The sequence below is a fragment of the Mustelus asterias genome, chromosome 7 (genome assembly GCF_964213995.1).
Source record: "Mustelus asterias chromosome 7, sMusAst1.hap1.1, whole genome shotgun sequence".
In the NCBI taxonomy this organism is placed as follows: domain Eukaryota; kingdom Metazoa; phylum Chordata; class Chondrichthyes; order Carcharhiniformes; family Triakidae; genus Mustelus; species Mustelus asterias.
Window position 1 is genome coordinate 59,839,221 of NC_135807.1, and position 23,254 is coordinate 59,862,474.

Consider the following 23,254-nt stretch of genomic DNA (forward strand, 5'->3'; position numbering starts at 1 on the left):
TTATGGGGAAAAGGCAGGAGAATGGGGATGGGAAAAATATCAGCCACGATTGAATGGCGGAGCAGACTCGATGGGCTGAGTGACCTAATTCTGCTCCTATGTCTTATGGTCTTATGTACTTGGTGGTGGCTACACTCTGGATGTGACAGAAATAAAGGTGCATGATCTGTTTAATGTGGAAAATGTTGGATTATAAGGGGAGGACAAGGTGAATCCTATCGTGGCTCTGGAAGGTGGGAATCATATGAGAACAAATGTAACCCAGGCCTAGTGAATCATGTTAGTGGAGAATAAATTCCTTATAGTTTAATATGTTTTCCTATGGTTATACGTTAACATATTAATGTACTATCCTAACAATTTGATGGTAAAGTTTTAATCTGTCTTAACAGTAAACCATAGCAAAATATCCTCCAGTGAGTTGCTTACTTATCCACCACCATTCACAATTGGATGTGGCAGAACTGCAGAGCTCAGATCTGATCTGTTGGTTATGGGATCACTTAACTCTGTCATGTGCTGCTTCCTTTGTTTGACATACAAGTAGTCCTGTGTTGTTATATCTATGTTTTGGTTGCGTATTCACTTTGCTTTTTACATCATTAAAGATTTTTAGCATGAATGCAATTATATCTGTATATTATTTTGTATGCATAGTCCTATATTACTATTTTCTTTTTCTTTCTACTTTAACACATGGATTTTATTCAACATCTGGTGACATATTTTAGAAGGTAAGCTTTATTGATATAGTTTATTGTTTGCCTGAAATCTAATGTAATTTGTTGTAATTGAACTGTTATGATTCATTTTCATTTTATTAAAAGAAAGATTTTTATCCATAATCTCCCCCATCCTTTTTTATATTATTTGACTAAGCTGGGCCACTAGCATGCATGATGTTTCTTTCAGTGTTGTTCTTGTGTCAGCTAGTGAAGAAGTATGTAAAAATGCCATCCCGCAAGATGGTGCCCATTTCACACTTCTTTACCAGATTCTTCCTCCTCCCACCTAAAATGCCTGACTAAGATTGGTAAATTATTGATTGGGACGGCACAGTGGTTAGCACTGTTGCCTCACAGCACCAGGGACCTGGGTTCAATTCCTGTTTTGGGTCACTGTCTGTGTGGAGTTTGCACGTTCTCCCCGTGTCTGCGTGGGTTTCCTCCGGGTACTCCGGTTTCCTCCCACAGTCTAAAAGACGTGCTGGTTAGGTACATTGACCCAAACAGGCGCCGGAGTGTGGCGACTAGAGGAATGTCACAGTAACTTCATTGCAGTGTTAATGTAAGCCTTACTTGTGACTAACAAATAAACTTTAACTTTTAACTCCTGTAACAGGGACTTGTAGTCATACAGTGCCAGTCTGTGACATAATTCTAGTCTTTCAATGTCTGGTACCAACTTGTTGACATTAGTTGCGATCACCTTGGTAAATAATTCTGCCTCAATAGTAAGGGGTCTGGTCTGTTTTTAAAATTAAATATTCGTGGAAGTTATCTGTAGTTAACTGCAACCTAAATTTTCTTCTAACTCAACTCAGTACCTTTATTTTGTAATTCTTGCATCAAACATTTATTACCAATCGCCCCTTTTCCTTAAGAAAATGGTGATGAGCTTCCTTCCTGACTTTTGAATGGTTTGATCGGCCATTTCAGAGGGGAGTTAAGAATCCTCTATATTGTTGTGGGTTGGAGTCACATATAGGCCAGACTGAGTAAGGGCAGCAGGTTTCCTTCCCTGATGGACATTAGTGAACCAGATAGGTTTTTAGAATAATCCAGTAATTTCATGGACACACTTATTGATATTTGTTTTTAATTCCAGTCTTGTTAATCTAACTGAATTCAAATTCCCAATATGTGGTGTGGTGGGAATTGAACTCATGTCTTTGACTTATTAGCCGAGGCATGTACATTATTAGATTACCAGTCTTGTAACCTAGCCATTATGTTACTATAGCTGAATATCTGGCCTGATTTTCACGAATGTGATAAATGTCTTTCTGATATAATGCAAGCAGAACTATGGATTTATAAGACAAAAGTTGTAACTATACATGATTGAGTTATGCTTTTCTTCCTTTAACTGCATTTTAATTGCACTAATAACTTTCAAGATAGTTAATTTTAAAAATGGGTCCCTTACTATTGAGAGAGAAAGGTATACTTTCTAATCATTTCTCATGTTTACAAAAGTTAGCAAAAACAATAATTTCCAGTTGCTGCCATAAGTAGTACACATCCATCAACATTTGTGAATTTTAAAATCAAATATCTGAATTATAGTGAGAGTTTTAAGAATGTATAACTGTAAAAGTTGCATTCACTTTTGGTTCAGAGTTCAATTTTCATGATCTGCCTCATTGCCAACTTTAGTTACTCTCTATTGACCTAATGCCACAATAATGAAAATTCGGAAGCTCCTCTGTTTTTCAAATCATAACTGAGTCTCTTATCCCTGGAAAATTTATTTTGTACCACAACCTTTACATCCTTCCTAAAGTAGAGCAGTCAAACTATTCCAAATGTGGCCTCACTCTTGATTCATACAGAGTTAGAATGGCCTCTTTGACCTTTTTATTTTGTGTCCCGTTTATAAAACCAAGGATCCCATGTGTTTTCTTTAAAAAAACAGCTTATTAACATACTCCACTTTGAAAGATTCCTGTATCTGAACTCCTAAGCCTCTCAATTCCTGTCTTTCTAAAGCAACTAGTAAACTATGCAAGATCAATCCTGAAGCGGTTATGAATGGGATGATCGGCTGATACTTGCCTTTTAGGTGGGATGAGGTCCCTCCCCCCAGTTTTCAGTCAAACACACTCTGCATTGCACAGAGTGAGATTCGTTCAGGTAAGTACACTCAAAAAACAGGCAGGAATTTCTCCCGTTTTCCTGCCCATTGGGCACTTAGTTTTGTTTCAGGAGAATCCTGGACGTGGTTTGCCGTGATTGTTGTTAGTTTATAGATTCAAGCTAACAACAACTGACTTATTAAAGGAGCTGTTGCCTGTACAGAGTACAAAATGAAAGTAAACAGGAGCCTATGAAATATCCCAATGACATCACCATCAAATCTTGCTTTTAAAGCAATCATACAACCACTTAAATATATAACATCCCTCCCCCTTTTACTTCTGTGGTCATGACAACAAATTACTACAATGTTACACATTGGATCAATAATACTCTAGACATAGTACTATGCATCATTAGTCATTTTACACAGTCAATAAGAAAGTCAATCAGGAGGAAGTTGATTCCTCTTTGGCTGTATATGTCTTTCTGGAATTTGGCTGCCCTTGACACTGGATATATGATTTGAATCTTCAGTAGACATTTCTTCTCTTGGAACTAATTCTGCATTATTTGTATGTGTTATAGCATCATCGACACAATCATCAAACAACTCAGATTCAACTGAGAACATATGAACAGGAGTAGGCCATTCAGCCCATTGAGCCTATTCTGCCATTTAAGAGGTCATGGCTGATCTGTGGCCTAACTTCATATACCTGCCTTTGGCCCATATCCCTGAATACCTTTGATGAACAAAAATGTATTTATCCCAGATTTAAAGATAGCAACTGATCTTTCATCAACTGCCATTTGTGGAAGAGAGTTCCAAACCTCTACCAACCTTTGTGTGTAGAAGTGTTTCCCAACATCTCTCCTGAACAGTCTGGCCCTAATTTTTAAACTATGCCCCTTGGTTCTAGAATCTCCAACCAATGGAAATAGTTTATCTTTATTTACCGTCTTTTCCTGTTCGTACCTTAAAGACTTCAATCAGGTGATCCCTTAACCTTCTAAATTCTAGAGAAAACAGGCCTAATTTGTGTAATCTCTCTTCATAATTAAGCCTCTGAAGACCAGGTATCATTCTTGTAAACTCACGCTGCACACCCTCCAAGGCCAATATATCCCTCCTAAGATGTAGTGCCCAGATCTGCTCACAGTACTCCAAGTGGGATCAAACCTGGGTTTTGTACAGCTGCACCATAATTTCTGTGTCCTTATACTCCAGTCCTCTGTATAAAGGCAAGCATTCCATTAGCCGCCTTGATTATTTTCTGTACCTGTTCATGGCATTTTAAAGATCTATGCACCTGAACCCCCAAGTCTCTTTGGACATCTACTGTATTTAACTTCATACCATCTAGAGAGTACCCTATCCTATCTCTTTTCGCTCCAAAATGAATAACCTCACACTTGCTTAGATCCAAATCCATCTGTCACAGTTTTGCCCTTTCACCTCGTCTATCAATATCCCTTTGTAATTGTATGCTATTATCTACACTGTCTACAATGACACCTAACTTTGTGTCATCTGCAAATTTACTTATATGACGTTCTATGCCATTATCCAAGTCATTAATGAATAACGTGAACAATTGAGGCCCTAACAGAGATCCTTGTGTCACATCTAGTCATATCCCACCAATTTTACCTATCCATTATCCCTACCTTCTGTCGCCTGCCACTCAACCAATTTCCCAGCCATGTCAGTAAATTGCCTTCAATTCCATGGACTTCTACCTTAGTTAACAGTCTTTTATGCGGGACTTTATTAAACACCTTCTGGAAGTCCATATAAACAACATCCATTGACATTCCCTTGTCTGCCAACTTAGTGACCTTTTCAAAATATTCAATGAGGTTTGTCAGGCATGATCTACCTGTCATGAATCTATGTTGGCTCCCGCTGACTAACTGAAAATTTTCAAGGTGTTCCGTTACCCTATCCTCAATTATAGACTCCAATAATTTCCCCACCACAGATGTCAGACTAACTGACCTGTAGTTCCCCGGGTATCCTCTTTCACCCTTGTTAAAAAGCAGAATGACATGAGCAATTTTCTAGACTGGGAGATGACTCCTGAATCTAGGGAACTCAGAAAGATTATAGTTAGGACATATACAATGTGCTCCCCTCCTACCTTTCACACACTCGGATGAAAACCATAAGGTCTCAGAGATTTATCACTCTGTAGTTCCATTAATTTCCTCATCAATGTTTTATTTACTTGAATTGTATTTAATCCCTGTCACTGATCCACTATTAATTTCCTTGGGACTTCCAGCAAACTATCCCCCTTTCCTGCTGTAAATACTGAGGTAAAGCAATTATCTGAAATGTGCGCCATTTCCCCATAGTCATTAACAATATCCCCAATTTCAGTCTATAGTGGGCCAGCATTGCTCCTGACCACCCTCTTTCCCCTTGTGGAATTATAACATTATGAAACAAAGTCTTCCTTAGTAGTCCCCACAACACTAGGGACTAATTAAGTGGATACTTATGGAGATGATTCTGAAAAAATAATTTTGAAATGTCAACATTTGGTTTGAACCGTGTAAGAAATTGGACTTGTTTTTAGCTAAAACTGTGGCTGGTATCCATTTCTCACTCATGGCATAATTATGCACTAGCACTCAACTTCCTTGTTGAAATGAGCATTGTTTTGCCCTCACTACCGTCTAGCAACTTGAGACTGTCTTTGACCTTCTACTATCGCTGAACTTTCTGGAAATAATAAATCAAATGTAGTTCTCAACTTTGTCTTTAATGGTGGTAATGCAGTTGAACTTAGAGTAGTCACATGAATAGTGTTTCTACAAGATGTCAAAAGGCTGTTGACATGATGTGATAATGGGCCTTGCTCTTTTGAAGCTTTTAAAAAATGTTTGACTTAATTTATTATTGACACATGTATTAGTATACAATGAAAAGTATTGTTTCTTGCGCGCTATATAGACAAAGCATACCATTCATAGAGAAGGAAAGGACAGGGTACAGAATGTAGTGTTACAGTCATTTCTAGGGTGCAGAGAAAGATCAACTTGATATGAAATAGGTCTGTTCAAAAGTCTGATGGCAGCAGGGAAGAAGCTGTTCTTGAGTCGATTGGTATGTGACCTCAGACTTTTGTATCTTTTTCCTGACGAAAGAAGGTGGGAGAGAGTATGTCTGGGGTGCATGGGTCTTTGATTATGCTGGCTGCTTTTCCAAGGCAGCGGGAAGTGTAGACAGAGTCAATGGATGGGAGGCTGGTTTGCGTGATGGACTGGGCTTCATTCACAACCCTTTGTAGTTTCTTGCAGTCTTGGGCAGAGCAGGAGCCATACCGAGCCGTGATACAACCAGAAAGAATGCTTTCTATGATGCATCTGTAAAGGTTGGTGAGACAGACAGGCCGAATTTTCTTAGCCTCTTGAGAAAGTAGAGGCATTGGTGGGCTTTCTTAACTTTAGCTTTGGCATGGGGGGACCAGGACAGGTTGTTGGTGATCTGGACACCTCGAAACTTGAAGCTCTCAACCATATCCACTTCCTCCCCATTGATGTAGACAAGGGCATGTCCTCCACTATGCTTCCTGAAGTCGGTGACTATCGCCTTCATTTTACTGAGCTTGAAGCAGAGATTATTGACGTTGCACCAATTCACCAGATTCTCTATCTCTTTCCTGTACTCCACACAGCCATAGCTGTTAAGGGGTATAGTAAGGGGTTGAGGACACAGTCTTGTGGGGCACCGGTGTTGAGGATAATTGTGGAGGAGGTGTTGTTGCCTATCCTCACTGATTACAGTCTGTGGGTGGGAAAGTCTAGGATCCAGTCGCAAAGGGAAGAGCCGAGTCCTGGGTCATGGAGTTTGGAGATGAGTTTTGTTGGAATAATGGTGTTGAAGGCTGAGCTGTAGTCAATAAATAGGAGTCTGACATATGTGTCTTTATTATCCAGGTGTTCCAGGGTTGACTGTAGGGCCAGGGAGATGGGGTCTGTTTTGAATGAGTTGCAAGTAATAGGCAAACTGTATTGGATCCAGGCAATCTGGGAGGCCAGAATTGATCTGTGCCATGGCTAACTTTTCGAAGCACTTCATAATGATGGGATGTCAGAGCCACCGGATGATAGTCATTAAGGCATGCTGCCTGACCTTTCTTTGGTACAGGGATAATGGTTGTCTTCTTGAAGCAGGTAGGGACCTCAGATCGGTGTAAGGAGAGGTTAAAGATGTCTGCGAATACACCCGCCAGCTGGTCCGCACAGGATTTGAGTGCATGTCCTGGTACCCCATCCGGCCAGTCACTTTCTGTGGGTTGACTTTCAGGAAGGCTGATCTGATGCCTGCAATGGTGACCTCGGACACCGGTTTGGGCGAGGCTTCCGAAGCGGAAGGTGTGGTCTTGCTGACCTCCTGCTCAAAACGGGCATAGAATGCGTTGAGCTCATCGGGGAGGGGGTGCATTGATTTGATTTGATTTATTATTGTCACATGTACTAGTATACAGTGAAAAGTATTTTTTCTTGCGTGCTTGGTGCCGGCGATTCTACATACATTCATCTTGTAGCCTGTTACGTCTTGCAGACCTTGCCACAATCGGTGGGAGTCCATGTGACTAGTCTGGGACTCTAGCTTGGTCCGGTACTGTCTCTTGGTATCTTTGATGGTTCTCCGTAGATCGTATCTGGATTTCTTGTATAGGTTAATGTCGCCTGACTTGAATGCCTCAGATCTGGACTTCAGCAAGCTGTGGATATCCCTGTTCATCCATGATTTCTGGTTGGGAAACACATGGATTTGCTTCTTTGACACACAGTATTCTACGCAATCTTCTATGTTTCAAGGATTATATGAATCTTTCACCTAATCCATTAGTTCCTGAATGACAAGGTGTGGATTTTATATGCTGAATACCATTTACTTTGAGATAATCCTCAAACTCATGTGAAGTAAACAGCAAACCATTGTCACTAACAATCTGCCCCGGTTTACCAAATCTTGCAAAGATTTTGTCAAGTTTTTCAATGGTTTCAATGCCATACGGCAGGGCAAGGTTTATAATTGGGGGAGGGGTAATTATGATGTGATTAGGCAAGAATTAGGGAACATAAGATGGGAACAGAAACTGTCAGGGAAAGGCACAAATGAAAAGTTCAAGGAACAAATACTGCATGCCCTTGATAGGTATGTCCCTGTCAGGCATGACCCTGTCAGGCAGGGAGGAAATGGCCGAGTGAGGGAACCATGGTTCACAAAAGAGGTTGAATGTCTTGTCAAGAGGGAAAAGGAAGCGTATGTAAGGATGAGAAAACAAGGTTCAGTTGGGTCGCTTGAGGGTTACGAGGTAGCAAGGAATGAGCTAAAAAAAGGGCTTAGGAGAGCTAGGAGGGGGCATGAGAAGTCCTTGGCGGGTCGGATCAAGGAAAACCCCAAGGCTTTTTACTCTTATGTGAGGAATAAAAGAATGACCAGGGTGAGGTTGGGGCTGGTCAAGGATAGTAGTGGGAACTTGTGCATGGAGTCAGAAGAGAAAGGAGAGGCGATGAATGAATACTTTTCTTCAGTGTTCACCAAGGAGAGGGGCCATGTTTTTGAGGATGAGAGTGTGATACAGGCTGATAGGCTGGAGGAGGTGGATGTTCTGAGGAAGATGTATTAGCAATTTTGAAAAACCTGAGGGTCGATAAGTCCCCTGGGCCAGATGGGATATATCCTAGGATTCTTTGGGAGGCAAGGGATGTGATTGCAGAGCCTTTGGCTTTGATCTTTGGGTCCTCACTGTCCACGGGGATAGTGCCAGAGGACTGGAGAGTGGCGAATGTTGTTCCTCTGTTCAAGAAAGGAAATAGGAATGACCCTGATAATTATAGGCCGGTTAGTCTTACTTCGGTGGTCGATAAGTTAATGGAAAAGGTCCTGAGGGATAGGGTTTATGACCATTTGGAAAAATGCAGCTTAATCAGGGATAGTCAACACGGATTCGTGAAGGGTAAGTCTTGCCTCACAAATTTGTTTGAATTCTTTGAGGAGGTAACTAAGTGTGTAGATGAAGGTAGAGCAGTTAATGTCGTATACATGGATTTTAGTAAGGCGTTTGATAAGGTTCCCCATGGTCGGCTCATGAAGAAAGTAAGGAGGTGTGGGATAGAGGGAAATTTGGCCGATTGGATAAGTAACTGGCTATCTCATAGAAGACAGAGGGTGGTGGTAGATGGAAAATTTTCAGACTGGAGACCAGTTACCAGCGGTGTACCACATGGATCAGTGTTGGGTCCTCTGCTATTTGTGATTTTTATCAATGACTTGGAGGAGGGGGCTGAAGGGTGGGTCAGTAAATTTGCTGATGACACCAAGATTGGTGGAGTAGTGGATGAGGTGGAGGGCTGTTGTAGACCTCAAAGAGACATTGATAGGATGCAAAGCTGGGCCGAAAAATGGCAGATGGAGTTTAAGCCTGATAAGTGCGAGGTGATTCATTTTGGTAGGACAAATTTGAATGCGGATTACAGGGTCAACAGCAGGGTTCTGAGGAATGTGGAGGAACAGAGAGATCTTGGGGTTCATATCCACAGATCTCTAAAGGTTGCCACTCAAGCGGATAGAGCCATGAAGAAGGCCTATAGTGTGTTAGCGTTTATTAACAGGGGGTTTGAGTTTAAGAGCTGTGGGGTTATGCTGCAACTGTACTGGACCTTGGTGAGACCACATTTGGAATATTGTATGCAGTTCTGGTCACCTCACTATAAAAAGGATGTGAAAGCATTGGAGAGAGTGCAGAGGAGATTTACCAGGATGCTGCTTGGTTTGGAGGGTAGGTTTATGAGGAAAGGTTGAGGGAGCTAGGGCTTTTCTCTTTAGAGCGGAGGAGGATGAGAGGCGACTTAATAGAGGTTTATAAGATGATGAGGGGGATAGATAGAGTGGACGTTCAGAGACTGTTTCCTCGGGTGGATGTAGCTGTTACTAGGGGGCATAACTATAAGGTTCATGGTGGGAGATATAGGAGGGATGTCCGAGATAAGTTCTTTACTCAGAGAGTGGTTGGGGTGTGGAATGGACTGCCTGTTGTGATAGTGGAGTCGGACACTTTAGGAACTTTCAAGCGGTTATTGGATAGGCACATGGAGCACACCAGAATGATAGGGAGTGGGATAGCTTGATCTTGGTTTCGGACAAAGCTCGGCACAACATCGAGGGCCGAAGAGCCTGTACTGTGCTGTACTGTTCTATGTTTCTATGTGGTTTGTTCAGTTGTCATAGATCTCATGATAACAACTTCTGGCCACTTTCAGTGTTCATCAGTGATGATTAACAACATGTAACCCTCAAAAAGACCAGCAAAATATACATGCAATTATTGCAAGGCATTTTAGGCCATTTCCAAGGGTGCAAAGTAGACAACGGTGGTTTATTTCTTATTCGTGAACAGGATTGACACTGTTTCACTTTTTCTTCAATCTGAGCATCCAGACCCAGCCACCAAAAATAACTACATGCTCATTCCTTCATCCAGGCTATATCAGGATGTCCTTCATAATAATTTACTAATTCTAGAAATAACCTCAATCGCATCACATCCATCGGCCGTGGTGCTTGTAAAATAGGTCCATCTTTTTAGGTGCCTTATGTAGATCTTTACTATCAATAACGTGACCCAAATGCTGGATTGAAGTCTGGAAAAAGTCACACTTTTTTCTCTGGATACCCAGACCATGTGCTTGAAGGCATTCCCATGTTGCTTCTAAATTATTCAAGTTCTCATGCTCACTGGACGACGTAATTAGAATATCATTCAGGTAACATTGTACACCAGGGAAACCACTTAAAGTTTGAACCATCGATCTTTGGAATACGGCTGGTGCAGATGTTATTCCAAAAGGCAATCTTATGTAGCAAAAAATACTTCTGTGAGTAGTGATGGTAAGCAATGATTTTGATTCAGCAGCTACATTCACTTGTAAATATGCTTGTGAAAGACCAATCTTGCTGAATCTCTGCCCACTTGATAACCCAGCAAATAAACCTTCCATTAAAGAAAGTGAATATTGATCAGCAGATATCACTGGATTTATGGTGCTTTTGAAATCGCCACAAATACCAACTGTATCATCTGGTTTCACAACAGGTACGATGGGGGTGCCCAGTCACTAATTGTAACCGGCTCTACCACACCAGTGTTAACAGGTCAAACTAATTCTTCTTCCACCTTGGGATGAATCGCATATGGCACCGCTCTTGCTTTGGAACTTTTTGGTTGACTGTTACGCTTTATCTTGAGTTTCACTTAAACTTCCTTTATTGAGCCAAGTGTCTCTTTGGATACATTCTTGTATTTATCCAAGGGTTCCAATGTTGAGCTGACCTTGTCCATGATGTTGTCATGGAAAAAGGAGATCACATTCAGCAACTTCGATGGGCAGCCAATTTTCTCCAGCAGCTTAAATAGACTGCCTCACATAGTCGAATGCCTTTTGTGAAACCGATGAATGCAATGTATAGTGGCCTCCTTTGTGCACAGCATTTCTCTTGCAGCTGTAAGACTGAAAAGATCATGTTGATCATACATCTTCCAGTTCTGAAACCACTGGGATTTGGGATAGATATGTTCAGCCAAGATTTTCAGTCTGACAAGGGCAACATAGGAGAGTACTTTTCACTTGATGTTCAGTAGGAAGAAGCTTTGATAGCTGTTGCAATCACCTTGGTCACTCTTGTTCTAGTACAGGGTCACAATCTAGCATCACATAATCCTGGGGCACAGTCCCCTCCCTCCAGCAGAGACTGAGAGGTTCATGCAGATGCTGCAGGAGTGCCAATTTCATGTGCTTGATAAGTTCAGACAGAATAGCAGCAGCATCTGGAGCTATACCCATGGCAAGTGAGTAAGTAACATTGCCAAGCTCCTCCACAAAGGGGTTGATATCCAACTCTGCCATGATAGGCAGACTTTCTGTTTAGTGCTTCCTTGGTTTTCCAGAGAGTTCAACTCAAAATAGTGTTCCACCCATCTCTCCAACTGTTTATTGCAGTCAGTAATGATCACCCCTGCCTTTGTTTTCAGTGGAGCCATTTTCTTTGCTGATGGACTGTTGCCTTTTTGATCCCTTCATGCACTATATTGAAGGGCATCCAGATATTCTGGCAAAGTTGTAACCAGCAGTCACTGATGTTAAAACTGCAACCCCAAGCAGTCTTCTACAGAGCTCTGAAGAAGAGTCATACGGATTTGAAATGTTAACTCTTTCTCTCTCCTCAGATGCTGCCAGACCTGTTGAGTCTTACCAGCTTTTCTGTTTTTATTTCATATTTCCAGCATCCGCAGTATTTTCCTTTTATTCTCTAGCAGCTTGTTGGACTTTGTTTTGAGGGGCTCTTCATGTATTCAGTCTTCTCGCTCAGAACTCTTCTGTAATTAATGAGAGCGGACTGTTTGGCATCAATTCTGTGTTCCGTCACAGTGATGCTAGCCTCAAACCAGTCAGCATTTTTCTGCTCTTGCTTCTAATAAGATGAGAGCGCGGTTTTGTAGATTGTGTCTGGAAGTATGTTCCATTTCACCTCTGCACTCTGTGCGGAATGCTGGAGAGTGCCTGTTTAGTTTAGTCAAGGAGCTGTTTATTTTTATCTGGTAGACAGTATGGCTGATGTTGATACTTTCTGTTTTGAAAAAGAACATTTCAAGGGTTGCATCCTAGCCTGGGTGCACACCAGGGAGTGATCTGTATCACAGTCAGCACTATGGTATCTGTATGTGTTGAGAATATTCACAGAGTCACCTCTGGTGATATCAGATTTAGCTCATGGCAGGAGCAAAGCTCAAGTAATCTCTCTCCATTCACATTTATCTATCCAAGCCCATAATGTCCGAGGCAGACGGGCCATGCCTTATGATCTGTGCCCTTTCTTGCATTGTAATCCCCCAGTAGGTAAAAGATAGTCTGACTTAGGGAATCTATTGATAATAGTGTCAAGCTCCTCATAGAACGAATCTGTTGCCTCTGTATTGGAGCACGGCGCTGGTTACCTGCTCTGTTTGAGTTGAGAGGTAGATAAATAGAACATGTTCTAAAGCATTTTGTGGGCGGGTCCTATCATTGAGAGCAGCAAGTTCTTTTCATTTGCTCACACATTCTCACTGAATTATTCCCCTGCCAGATGAATGTGAAATGTTTTTCTTTCAGTAATTCACTCTCTTGCAGTGAAGTTACATCAATGTTCAACCTATCAAATTCCATGTCAATCACTACTGCCTTGCACGGGTTACTGACAAGCTGCAAGTTTCTGTCAGTCCTATGTGCGTGGTCCTGATATTCCAGTTTACCAATTAAAGAGTTGGCATCTTCTTTCTTTTTGTCTGTTACATTTGTTTGCCTGGTGCAATTCATTCCATACATTTGTTGAATACAGACTCTAAGCTCCAAGCACCCATTAAAGTAGATAGAGTGTGATGGATTAGCACCTTGCTAGTTGAAAGCTGCCTTGCTTCAGGTGTCGGTAACTGACAAGTGCGACACAATCGTCCCTCTCTCTGCTGGAGACAGCCTGTAACATCTGTAAGCCAATTGAGTTCACTCCTAAATGCTGTCTCCAGTGTTGTATTTACACTCCACAGCGAAACTAGGGCATCATCTCCAGTGCACAAGACTGGGCAAAATGTATGGGGACCGTGGGCTGCCTAAATATCTGGGCTGCCTCTCGATCTCCCCGGTTGAGTCCAAAGGAATACAAAGCACTACACTCAACACTGGCTTGGTTTGCAGGAGTTGTTGGAAAGATGACAGGCAGGATTTTATGGCCTCACTTGCCCCCGAAACTGTAAAATCCCACCCGAGGTCAATGGACCTTTTTATGGTCCCCTGCTCACTCGCTCGCTCCGATTCCTATGGCAGGCGGGACGGTAAAATTCCGGCCGACCTGTTCAGACATCAGTCCGTCTTTGAGCTCCACTCCAGATTTTTTGTTAGGGTTTAGCCTCTTAATTTTTCACACGTCCATTGTATCCACAAGGAGTGGAGTTTCATGAATGCCAGAGCACATCCATATGCTGGTGGGTCTGCACATTGCTTGTCTGGGGACCACACATCCTCTGAGTTTCTCTGAAACTTCAGCCTTGGTCCAAAAAGGACCCAGTTTCCAAATGTCACCACACAGCTGAGGACTTGCCAATGGAGAGGCTGTGTACTGATAGGGAGAAACTGAACACCTTTGTCTCTTTTCTGAATTCCTGCTAGCTAGTGGTAAAGACTGAAAATGAGAAAAAAAGCGGAAAATATTCCAACTGTCTTCAACAACAAACGAGATGTATCATGTCAATCTGCTGGACACATGGTGCTGAGGGAGAGGCCAAAATGAGAAACACATATCTACCAAATTCCTAGTCCTGTTATAGAAAGAATAGAAATTTATCATAGAAATCCTACAGTACAGAAAGAGGCCATTCAGCCCATCAAATCTGCACTGACCACAATCCCACCCAGGCCCTATCCCCATATCCCTACATATTTTACCCACCAATCCCTCTAACCTACGCATCTCAGGACACGAAGGGGCAAACTGTTATCAACAGTTACACTTACCAAATTTGTTAAATTTTCTTTTTTCCCTATGATCTCCACATTTCTATTATTGAATTTGTATCCAATAATTATTAATACTTAAAACTTGAAGTTAGATAAATTCACTTTGAACAATATGTAATGGAACCTACGAGGGAGCAAGCTATCCTAGATCTGGTCCTCTGTAATGAGACAGGAATAATCAATGATCTCAGGGTTAGGGATCCTCTCGGAAGGACCGATCACAGTGGTTGAATTTAAAATACAGATGGAGGGTGAGAAGGTAAAATCCAATACCAGTGTCTTGCGTTTAAACAAAGGAGACTACAATGGGATGAGGGAGGAGTTGGCTAAGGTAGACTGGCAGCAAAGACTTTATGACCTAAACCTTTAAGACCTAGAAACGATCATTATCACTAAAGAGATGGTATTGGGGAAGCTAATGGGGCTAAAGGTAGACAAGTCTCCTGGCCCTGATGGAATGTATCCCAGGGTATTAAAAGAGATGGCGGGGGAAATAGTAGATGCGCTCACTGGACTCTGAGGCGGTTCCAGCAGATTGGAAAACTGCAAATGTGATGCTACTGTTTAAAAAAGGAGGTAGACAAAGGATGGGTAACTATAGGCCTGTTAGCTTAACTTCTGTAGTGGGGAAAATGCTTGAATCTATCATCAAGAAAGAAATAGCAAGCCATCTGGATATAAATTGTCCCATAGGGCAGATGCAGCATGGGTTAATGGAAGGCAGGTCATGTTTTACTAATTTACTGGAATTCTTTGAGGACATTATGAACATGGTGGACAATAGGAAACCGGTGGATGTGGTGTATCTGGATTTCGGGAAGGCATTCAACAAGGTGCCACACAAAAGGCTGCTGCATAAGATAAAGGTGCATGGCATTATGGGTGAAGTATTAACATGGATAGAGGATTGATTAACGGGCAGAAAAAAAAGAGTGGGGTTTAATGGGTGTTTTTCTGGTTGGTGATCAATGGCTAGTGGTGTGCCTCAGGAATCAGTGTTGGAACCACAATTGTTTACAATTTATATAGATGATTTGGTGTTGGGGACCAAGTGTAGTTTGTCAAAGTTCGCAGATGACCTACGCTGAGTGGTAGAGCAAAGTATTCCGTGGACACAAAATCTGCAGAGGGATATAGATAGTTTAAGTGAGAGGACAAGGGTCTGGCAGATGGAGTACAATGTTGGTAAATGTGAGGTCATCCATTTTGGTCGGAATAACAGCAAAATGGACTATTATTTAAATGGTAAAAAATTGCAGCATGCTACTGAGCAGAGGGGCCTGGGTGCCCTTGTGCATGAATCGCAAAAAGTTGGTTTGCAGGTGCAGCAGGTAATTAAGAAGGCAGGTGGAATTTTGTCCTTCAATGCTAGAGGGATGGAGTTTAAAAACAGCGAGGTTATGTTGCAGCTGTATAAGGTGCTGGTGAGGCCACACCTGGAGTACTGTGTACAATTTTGGTTTCCTTACTTGAGAAAGGATGGACTGGCACTGAAGGGGGTTCAGTGGAGAGTCACTAGGTTGATTCTGGAGTTGAGAGGGTTGGCTTATGAGGAGAGACTGAGTAGACTGGGACTATACTCATTGGAATTTAGAAGAATGAGGGGAGATCTTATAGAAACATAAAATTATGAAGGGAATAGATAAGATAGAAGCAGAGAGGTCGTTTCCACTGGTGGGTGAAACTAGAACTAGCCTCAAAATAAGTGGGAGCAGATTTAGGACTGAGTTGAGGAGGAACTTATTCACACTAACGGTTATGAATCTGTGGAATTCCCTGCCCAGTGAAGCAGTTGAGGCTACCTCATTGAATGTTTTTAAGGCAAGGATAGATAAATTTTTGTTTAGTAAAGACCTTTGACAAACTTTGTGTCCTCGGAATACTTTGCTCTGCCACTCAACGTAGGTCATCTGCGAACTTTGACAAACTACACTTGATCCCCAACACCAAATCATCTATGTAAATTGTAACAGTGGGCGGCACGGTGGCACAGTGGTTAGCACTGCTGCCTCACAGCTCCAAGGACCTGGGTTCAATTCCAGCCTTGGGTCACGGTCTGTGTGGAGTTTGCACATTCTCCCCGTGTCTGCGTGGGTTTCCTCCGGGTGCTCCGGTTTCCTCTCACAATCCAAAGATGTGCGGGTTAGGTTGATTGGACATGCTAAATTAACCCTTAGTGTCCAGGATGTGATAGATTAGAGGGGTTAGCAGGGTAACTAAGCAGGGATAGAGTCTGGGTGGGATTGTTGTCGATGCAGACTCGATGGGCCGAATGGCCTCCTTCTGCACTGTAGGGATTCTATGATTCTATGAAAAGGAATTAAAACTTATGGTGAGCGGGTGGGTAAGTGGAGCTGAGTCCATGATTTTATTGAATGGCGGAGCAGGCTCGAGGGGCCAGATGGCCTACTCCTGCTCCTGCATAAGTTCTAATGTTCTTATTTGGCATAACCCAGGAGAATAGCAAAAGGTCACATTTTCTCGACTTCAGCTTTTTTTCATGAGTTCAACAAAACCATATTTTCCCATAATTTTCAACTCCTAGTTAAACTGAAGCAATAATGTGTGGAAACTTTGTGATTTTGTAATTTAAATAGCAACTGTGCATTGTATGAAATATGCTGTGCTCATATCAAACTGGAATGAATACAAAACCAAAAAGTTTACGCATTATGTAAATGAGTTCTATAGGCAGCATCAGACTGTGCTACTTCTAAGAGGAAAAGAGAAAGCGAAGAATGTGTGTTTGCAGTGTCTCCCAACCCCCCACTTCCAGGTCATTCTAATGCATTTTCCTTTATTTCATTGAATACGATACTCTTGAACTTTCCCCTTCTTTGATCATTCTGGCATTTTCAAACACAAGGGTGGTTTCTTGGATTTCTGCTGAGTTTGTTAACTTGTAAATTTTGATTTGTCTTCAGTCTTCAATGACTGAATATATTTTAGATTGACAACTTGGATTGTGATTTCATTTGGATTTTATTTTCCTTTGGTGACTGATGGCTGATTTTACAAATGGTCAAGATTAAAATTTTCTCTTCAAGTCTGCTATTGTCATGTTAATGCTGGTCAAGGTTGGAGGCATTTGCACAAAGTCCAAGTGGAAAGTGAATATTGTGTGAGAAGCACTCCCACATTTATTTATGCATCTGTCTCTCAAATCAGTGGAACCTCTCCTCTGGCTTGCCTTAATGCCATGCTACATACCAATGCGCGTGTGGAAGATGGAGCTTTCTGTCGAATTCCAGGAAAGATGGGTCTTTATGCTCTTAAAGTAAGTGCAACACTTGTTACATTTCTAACGTTTTACTATACTAGGAGTTCAGCTTGTATGTCTCCCTATAAAAAAATGGTAAAAACAAGATGTATAAATGTTTCATTGGGGAGGAAAAAACATATTGATTTTCATTTTGATACCAGTAAGGAGAATAAGTAAGCTCTATAACATCACATGGTGGTGGAGACTTTATTCCTTCCAATCTGAAGTAATTTTTAAAGCTGTTGCTATATCCATCATGTTACCCGTTTGTCTTCAATATCAACTATAAATCCTGATTGCTAAATATTTTTGGTTGACGATTAATTAGTCTTATATTCTTTCATTATATCTGAAGATACAACATTATGATTTTTTTCAGCCATATAGATTCAATCTTGAGGTCAGGCCTGATTGAGGATGTTCTCACTATAACGAGCAATTGTGTATCAGTTAATCAATCACACTGGTATGGCAGCAAAAATAGCGAACTTTCAAGCCCAGTCAGTCATTTTTAGAAGAAAGACTTACACTTACTTAATATATATCACTTCTGTCAGACACATATCAAAATGCTTCAAATACAGTATGTTTCCTTGAAGTGCAGTGACTTATTATAAAGGCAAACACAATCGCCATATTCTGCACGACATTGAGAGTAATGAGCAGTTAATCTGTTCCTAGTGATTGGCCAGTGCACCAGGAGAAGTCTCTGCCCTTTTAGATATATAATGTTCAGTTGAACGGACAGAGTTGAGGATCGCAATTAAGTACATGAAGTACATTGAGTAGGATTTTCCAGCCGCACGTGCTCCAAGACCGGAAATTCCCGCCAGAGGTCAATGGACCTTTAACTGGTCTGCCGCATTTCCCGCGGCGGTCTCTAATAATGCAGCACTTGGGAGCAACAACTAGTACAGCCTTTTTAACATTGCAAATGTCCCAAGGCATGCCACTTAGAAAAGAAGTACTAAACCAGGGTGTCAACATAATTTATGTGTTCAGGTCCTAGCTTGCGGCTTGAACCGTATTGATTCAGAGGCAAGAATGCTACCAATTGAAGCAAACTGGAATTGTACTGCAATTGGCTAGAAATGCAAGATAAAGGCTTAAACAATAAATAAGCCAAATACTGATTTCCCTGTGTGTCTGAAACAGAGAATGTTGGCCAAAATAGCAGCAACCTCTCTGTGCCCATCTAAATTCCCCAGTTATTACGGTGCAAGTCATAATTATTACTCTAAAAAATAATACAGATGCTAATGATCTTTCACAGTTGGAAATGAATTTTTGGATTTAAATTATTTATTGTCAAACTTTTATCTAAAACATAGAATGGATTGTTTTATATATATAAACATTTAAACAGTTCAGGTTCAGGAAATATGCAGCCTCATTAATATTGAGAGTTTTATATTTCACCTCTGATATCTGGTTATTGATGTCACTGGCTGGAATTAAAGTTAAAAGTTATAGTTGTGAGCTGATACTAGTAAACTTATAGTATCACAGTTCAGTGTATTCATCAATGTACAAGGGATATATATCAAAAATAACCCACATGTTTTGTATGCAGAGCAAGCCTCGACAAGATGTACATCAAGGTTTAAGGTTGACAAGCTGCCTACCGTTCAAATGGAACATGAATGTTGCACTATTTTACTTTAAAAATGCTTTTGTAGAAAAGATATGTAACCACTAACTTAACTGCTTTTGTTATCCACAGAAAGATGAATTGGTAATGTCGGCAGAGGGGGTCATTGATTTGGAGGGCGAATCAGATTTAGACAGCTGTGAAATGGCTGAGACAAACAACAGTAATGGAGAGGAAAATGGAGGTATGTGGAGTTTTCGGGAATTTTCAATATGATGCTGTGGTAGTTTGCAAATTGAGAAGGTAGGCATTTGACATTTGTTAGGTTCAGTTTCGAAACAATGAATAACTCACAGTAGCTTTATGTAGTATCTGCACCATGCTGTTAAATACTCGTGTGGACTGCACCTAGCAACATGCTCTGTGAATGAACAGTAAATGTGTTTTGTGCCATTTAGTAGATTTGCCATTGCAGGCAGTACTCTGTTCCATGGATTTCAGAATTATAAAGTGAATGTTTTGTTTGGATTGTTATTTTACTAATCTGAATTTTGCAATGTGGTTTTTACATAATTTATATAATAGTACCATTTTACAATGTCTTCACATTTGCAGTGGGTGTGGGGAGTTTTATTATAATAGTCTGAAGCTTTTTTTCAATGTTTGGCTGACTTTACAGGACTAATAAAGAAAGCTCTGGGGTTTATTGATTGATTGATTGAACTATAAGAGCTGTGATAGTTTTTCTTTCAATAACAACTTTCATTTACAGTATACAGCAATTTTAATCTAAAACATATCCCAAGGCACTTCACAAATGGATGTAAAGAAAACAGATGCCAGATTGAAGAGAGGGATGAGGAGGAGTGATTGAAAGCTTGGTCAAAGAGAAGGATATTAAAAGTGGAACACAGGAACATAGGACTTCAGAACAGGAAAAGGCTATTCAGTCTTTTGAACCCACTCTACCATTCAATAGGATTATGGCTGATTTGGTAGTGGTCTCAACTACACTTTCCTGTCTGCAATTCATAACCCTTGACTCCCTTGTCTATCACACAAGATCCGTCTAACTCTACCTTGACCTCCACATGCAAACGACTCTCTGAGAAAACAAAATCCTCATCTCTGTCTTGAAATGGAGACCTTTTGTCCTTAAACTGTGTCCCCTAGTTCTAGACTCCACCACAAATTCTTTCAGGATCGTATATGTTTCAATAAAATCTCCTCTCATTCTTCTAAACTCCAATAGGCATAGGCCCAACACGTTCAACATTTCCTCTTAAGAAAGACCTTCATCCCAGGAATGAGTCAAATTAACCTTCTTTGAACTGCTTCTAATTCAATTCAATCTTTTTTCTGGGTTTCCTCCGGGTGCTCCGGTTTCCTCCCACAGTCCAAAGATGTGCGGGTTAGGTGGATTGGCCATGATAAACTGTCCCTTAGTATCAGGGGGACTAGCTAGGGTGGATGCATGGGGATGGGGCCTGGGTGGGATTGTGGTCAGTGCAGACTCAATGGGCCAAATGGCCTCCTACTGCACTGTAGGGTTCTATGATTCTATGATTCTAATAAGGAGACCAAAACTCTACACAGTATTTCAGATGTGGTCTCACCAAGGCTCCATTCAGATGCACTAAAACTTCTCTACTTTTATATTCCATTCCCCTTGCAATAAATAGCAACATTCCATTTGCTGTCCAAATTTATACCTACATTGTGATTCATGGACAAGAAACCCAGATCCCTCTGTGCCACCAAATCATAGAATCCGTACAATGCAGAAGGAGGCCATTTGGCCCATTGAGCCCGCACCGGCAACAATCCCACCCAGGCCCTATCCCCATAATCCCACGTATTTATCATGTTAATCCCCTGACACTAAGAGGCAATTTAACATGGCAAATCAACCTAACCTGTGCACCTTTAGACTGTGGAAGGAAACCGGAGCACCCAGAGGAAAACCACGCAGACACAGGGAGAATGTGCAAACTCCACACAGACAGTCACCCAAGGCCGGAATTGAACCCATGTCTCTGGCACTGTGAGGCAACAGTGCTTGCCACCATGCCACCGAGTTTTGCAATCCCTCTCCATTTAAAAAGTATACTGTTTTCCTATTCTTCCTGCTGAGGTATTGAAAAGTAGTATACTATGGAGACTGTATGTAATGCATACTACCAGTATGCAATGTGGAGATTGAGGTGGACAAGCAAAATATCAAAAAATAAAAATCCAACCCCAATCCACCATCAAGCTGCCACTTCTGGTTTAATGGAGATAAGTCGGACAAACAACCAATCTAATCTTAGGTGGTGGGTAGGTCAGTAACATATTTTAAAGAAGATGCAGGCTTTCATTTTAACCAAAGCTTTATTTTTAACTTCTGCAATCCAGCTTTCCCAGGAATCGAGAAACCTGGCAGATAAGGGAGGCAAGAAGGGCAATATCCATGAGGCAAACGCTTCCTCTGTCAGCCCAGCAAACTTACCTTTTAAAAACCCTGCAATGTTTAATCCCCAAACCCTCCCATCTCCCCAGGGCCTGCTTTCACCCTCATCTCCGGACTCCAACTGATGATGGATGGCTTGTCCCCAGCCCCCACAATGCCCAATTGGCCAACCCCGCCTCCGCCACGATGTTAGACAAACCTGCCATCCACTTGGGTGTTCTTGAGTCTTACAAAGAACTGAGAACCTGTCATTCTGGCTGACTATCGGCTGAAAAACCTTTCAAAATAATTGAAAACAGGCCCTGGCTTTACATTCAGCAGAACCTGTGGGAAACCCTTACTTCCAGTTTCCCATCTACAAATCCTCCCCTTATCTCTTCCTGTCTCTAGGTTGTTATCAGCTTCTGTTTGCTTTTACTAAGTGGAAGCATCAGGGACGATCATGCTCTTACTCAGCTCAGGAAACTGCTGATCCAGTAGTTTCAACCTCATTCCATGTAAAAGAAATGATTCGTTGATCAGGAATAAACTGAGTATTAGTTTAATAATAGCCTAGTAAACAATATCTAACATGGGTTCATAAATAGAAGATCATGCTTTGTAAAACTCTTCAGCTTCTTTGAGGAAATAACATCTGGGGTGGCACAGTGGTTAGCACTGCTGCCTCACAGCGCCAGGGGCCCGGGTTCAATTCCAGCCTCAGGTCACTGTCTGCGTGGAGTTTGCATGTTCTCCCTTTGTCTGCATGGGTTTACTCCGGGTGCTCCGGTTTCCTCCCACAATCCAAAGCTATGCAGATTAGGTTGATTGGCCATGCTAAATTGCCCCTTAGGTGGACTAGCAAGGTAAATACATGCGGTTACGAGGATAGGGCCTGGATGGGATTGTGGTCGGTGCAGACTCGATGGGCCAAGTGGCCTCCCTCTGTACTATAGGGATTCTATGATTTCAAGTAGATGCTGGGAAGCCTAATGACATAATGTAATGGCTTTTGATAAAATCCATTCTGAAAATCTATGTTTAACTGAGCAGAGCTTGAATAATTCTGCACCCTCCAATAGACAATTTCCACTGTTGTTCCTGTCTAAATCCCTACATCATGAAAGTGTATTAGTTAGACTCGATTCTGTGTGGAATTAGACTGAACATTGAAAATGGACAAGAAAATGACAAAAGGGATGGATAACATTGAATATTAAAGGAGTTATGTCAATATGATAAAATACTGGCTGCGATCTTCTCTGCTTAGTCCATGCCAGAATAGTGGGACCGTTTTCGGGTTGGGAACCTGACTAACAGATTTGCCGCAGCAACGCGATGATCATCCCGCTTCCAGGTTCCACAATCAATTAGGGAGGGTGGCTGGGTCGTCCTGCCAAACTCACAATGAAGAATTTCTATTTTAAGGGACCCTGGCAGGATTCATAAAGGCAGTGATGTGAGAAAGGGTATCCATTGTGAGGGAGGAAATAACAGCAGCTTGGATGGGATATGTGCAAAGGCTGCTCCCCTATCCCTCCCGGTTCACAGACTGGTCCCTAGAGGTGAAGACTGATGCAGTAAGAGCATGGTGTGCAGTT

At 41.6% G+C, this 23,254-nt stretch overlaps 1 protein-coding gene across 1 annotated transcript in view; it reads left to right on the forward strand.

Annotated features, from left to right (window-relative positions):
- LOC144495476 (putative Polycomb group protein ASXL3) overlaps nucleotides 1-23,254 on the forward strand; it is a 196,500-nt gene that overhangs the window by 12,602 nt on the left and 160,644 nt on the right. Inside the window, exons 3-4 of the mRNA XM_078215493.1 lie at nucleotides 17,538-17,646; nucleotides 19,355-19,466. Of these exons, the coding sequence (XP_078071619.1) occupies nucleotides 17,538-17,646; nucleotides 19,355-19,466 (221 nt within the window). The remainder of the gene's footprint in view (nucleotides 1-17,537; nucleotides 17,647-19,354; nucleotides 19,467-23,254) is intronic.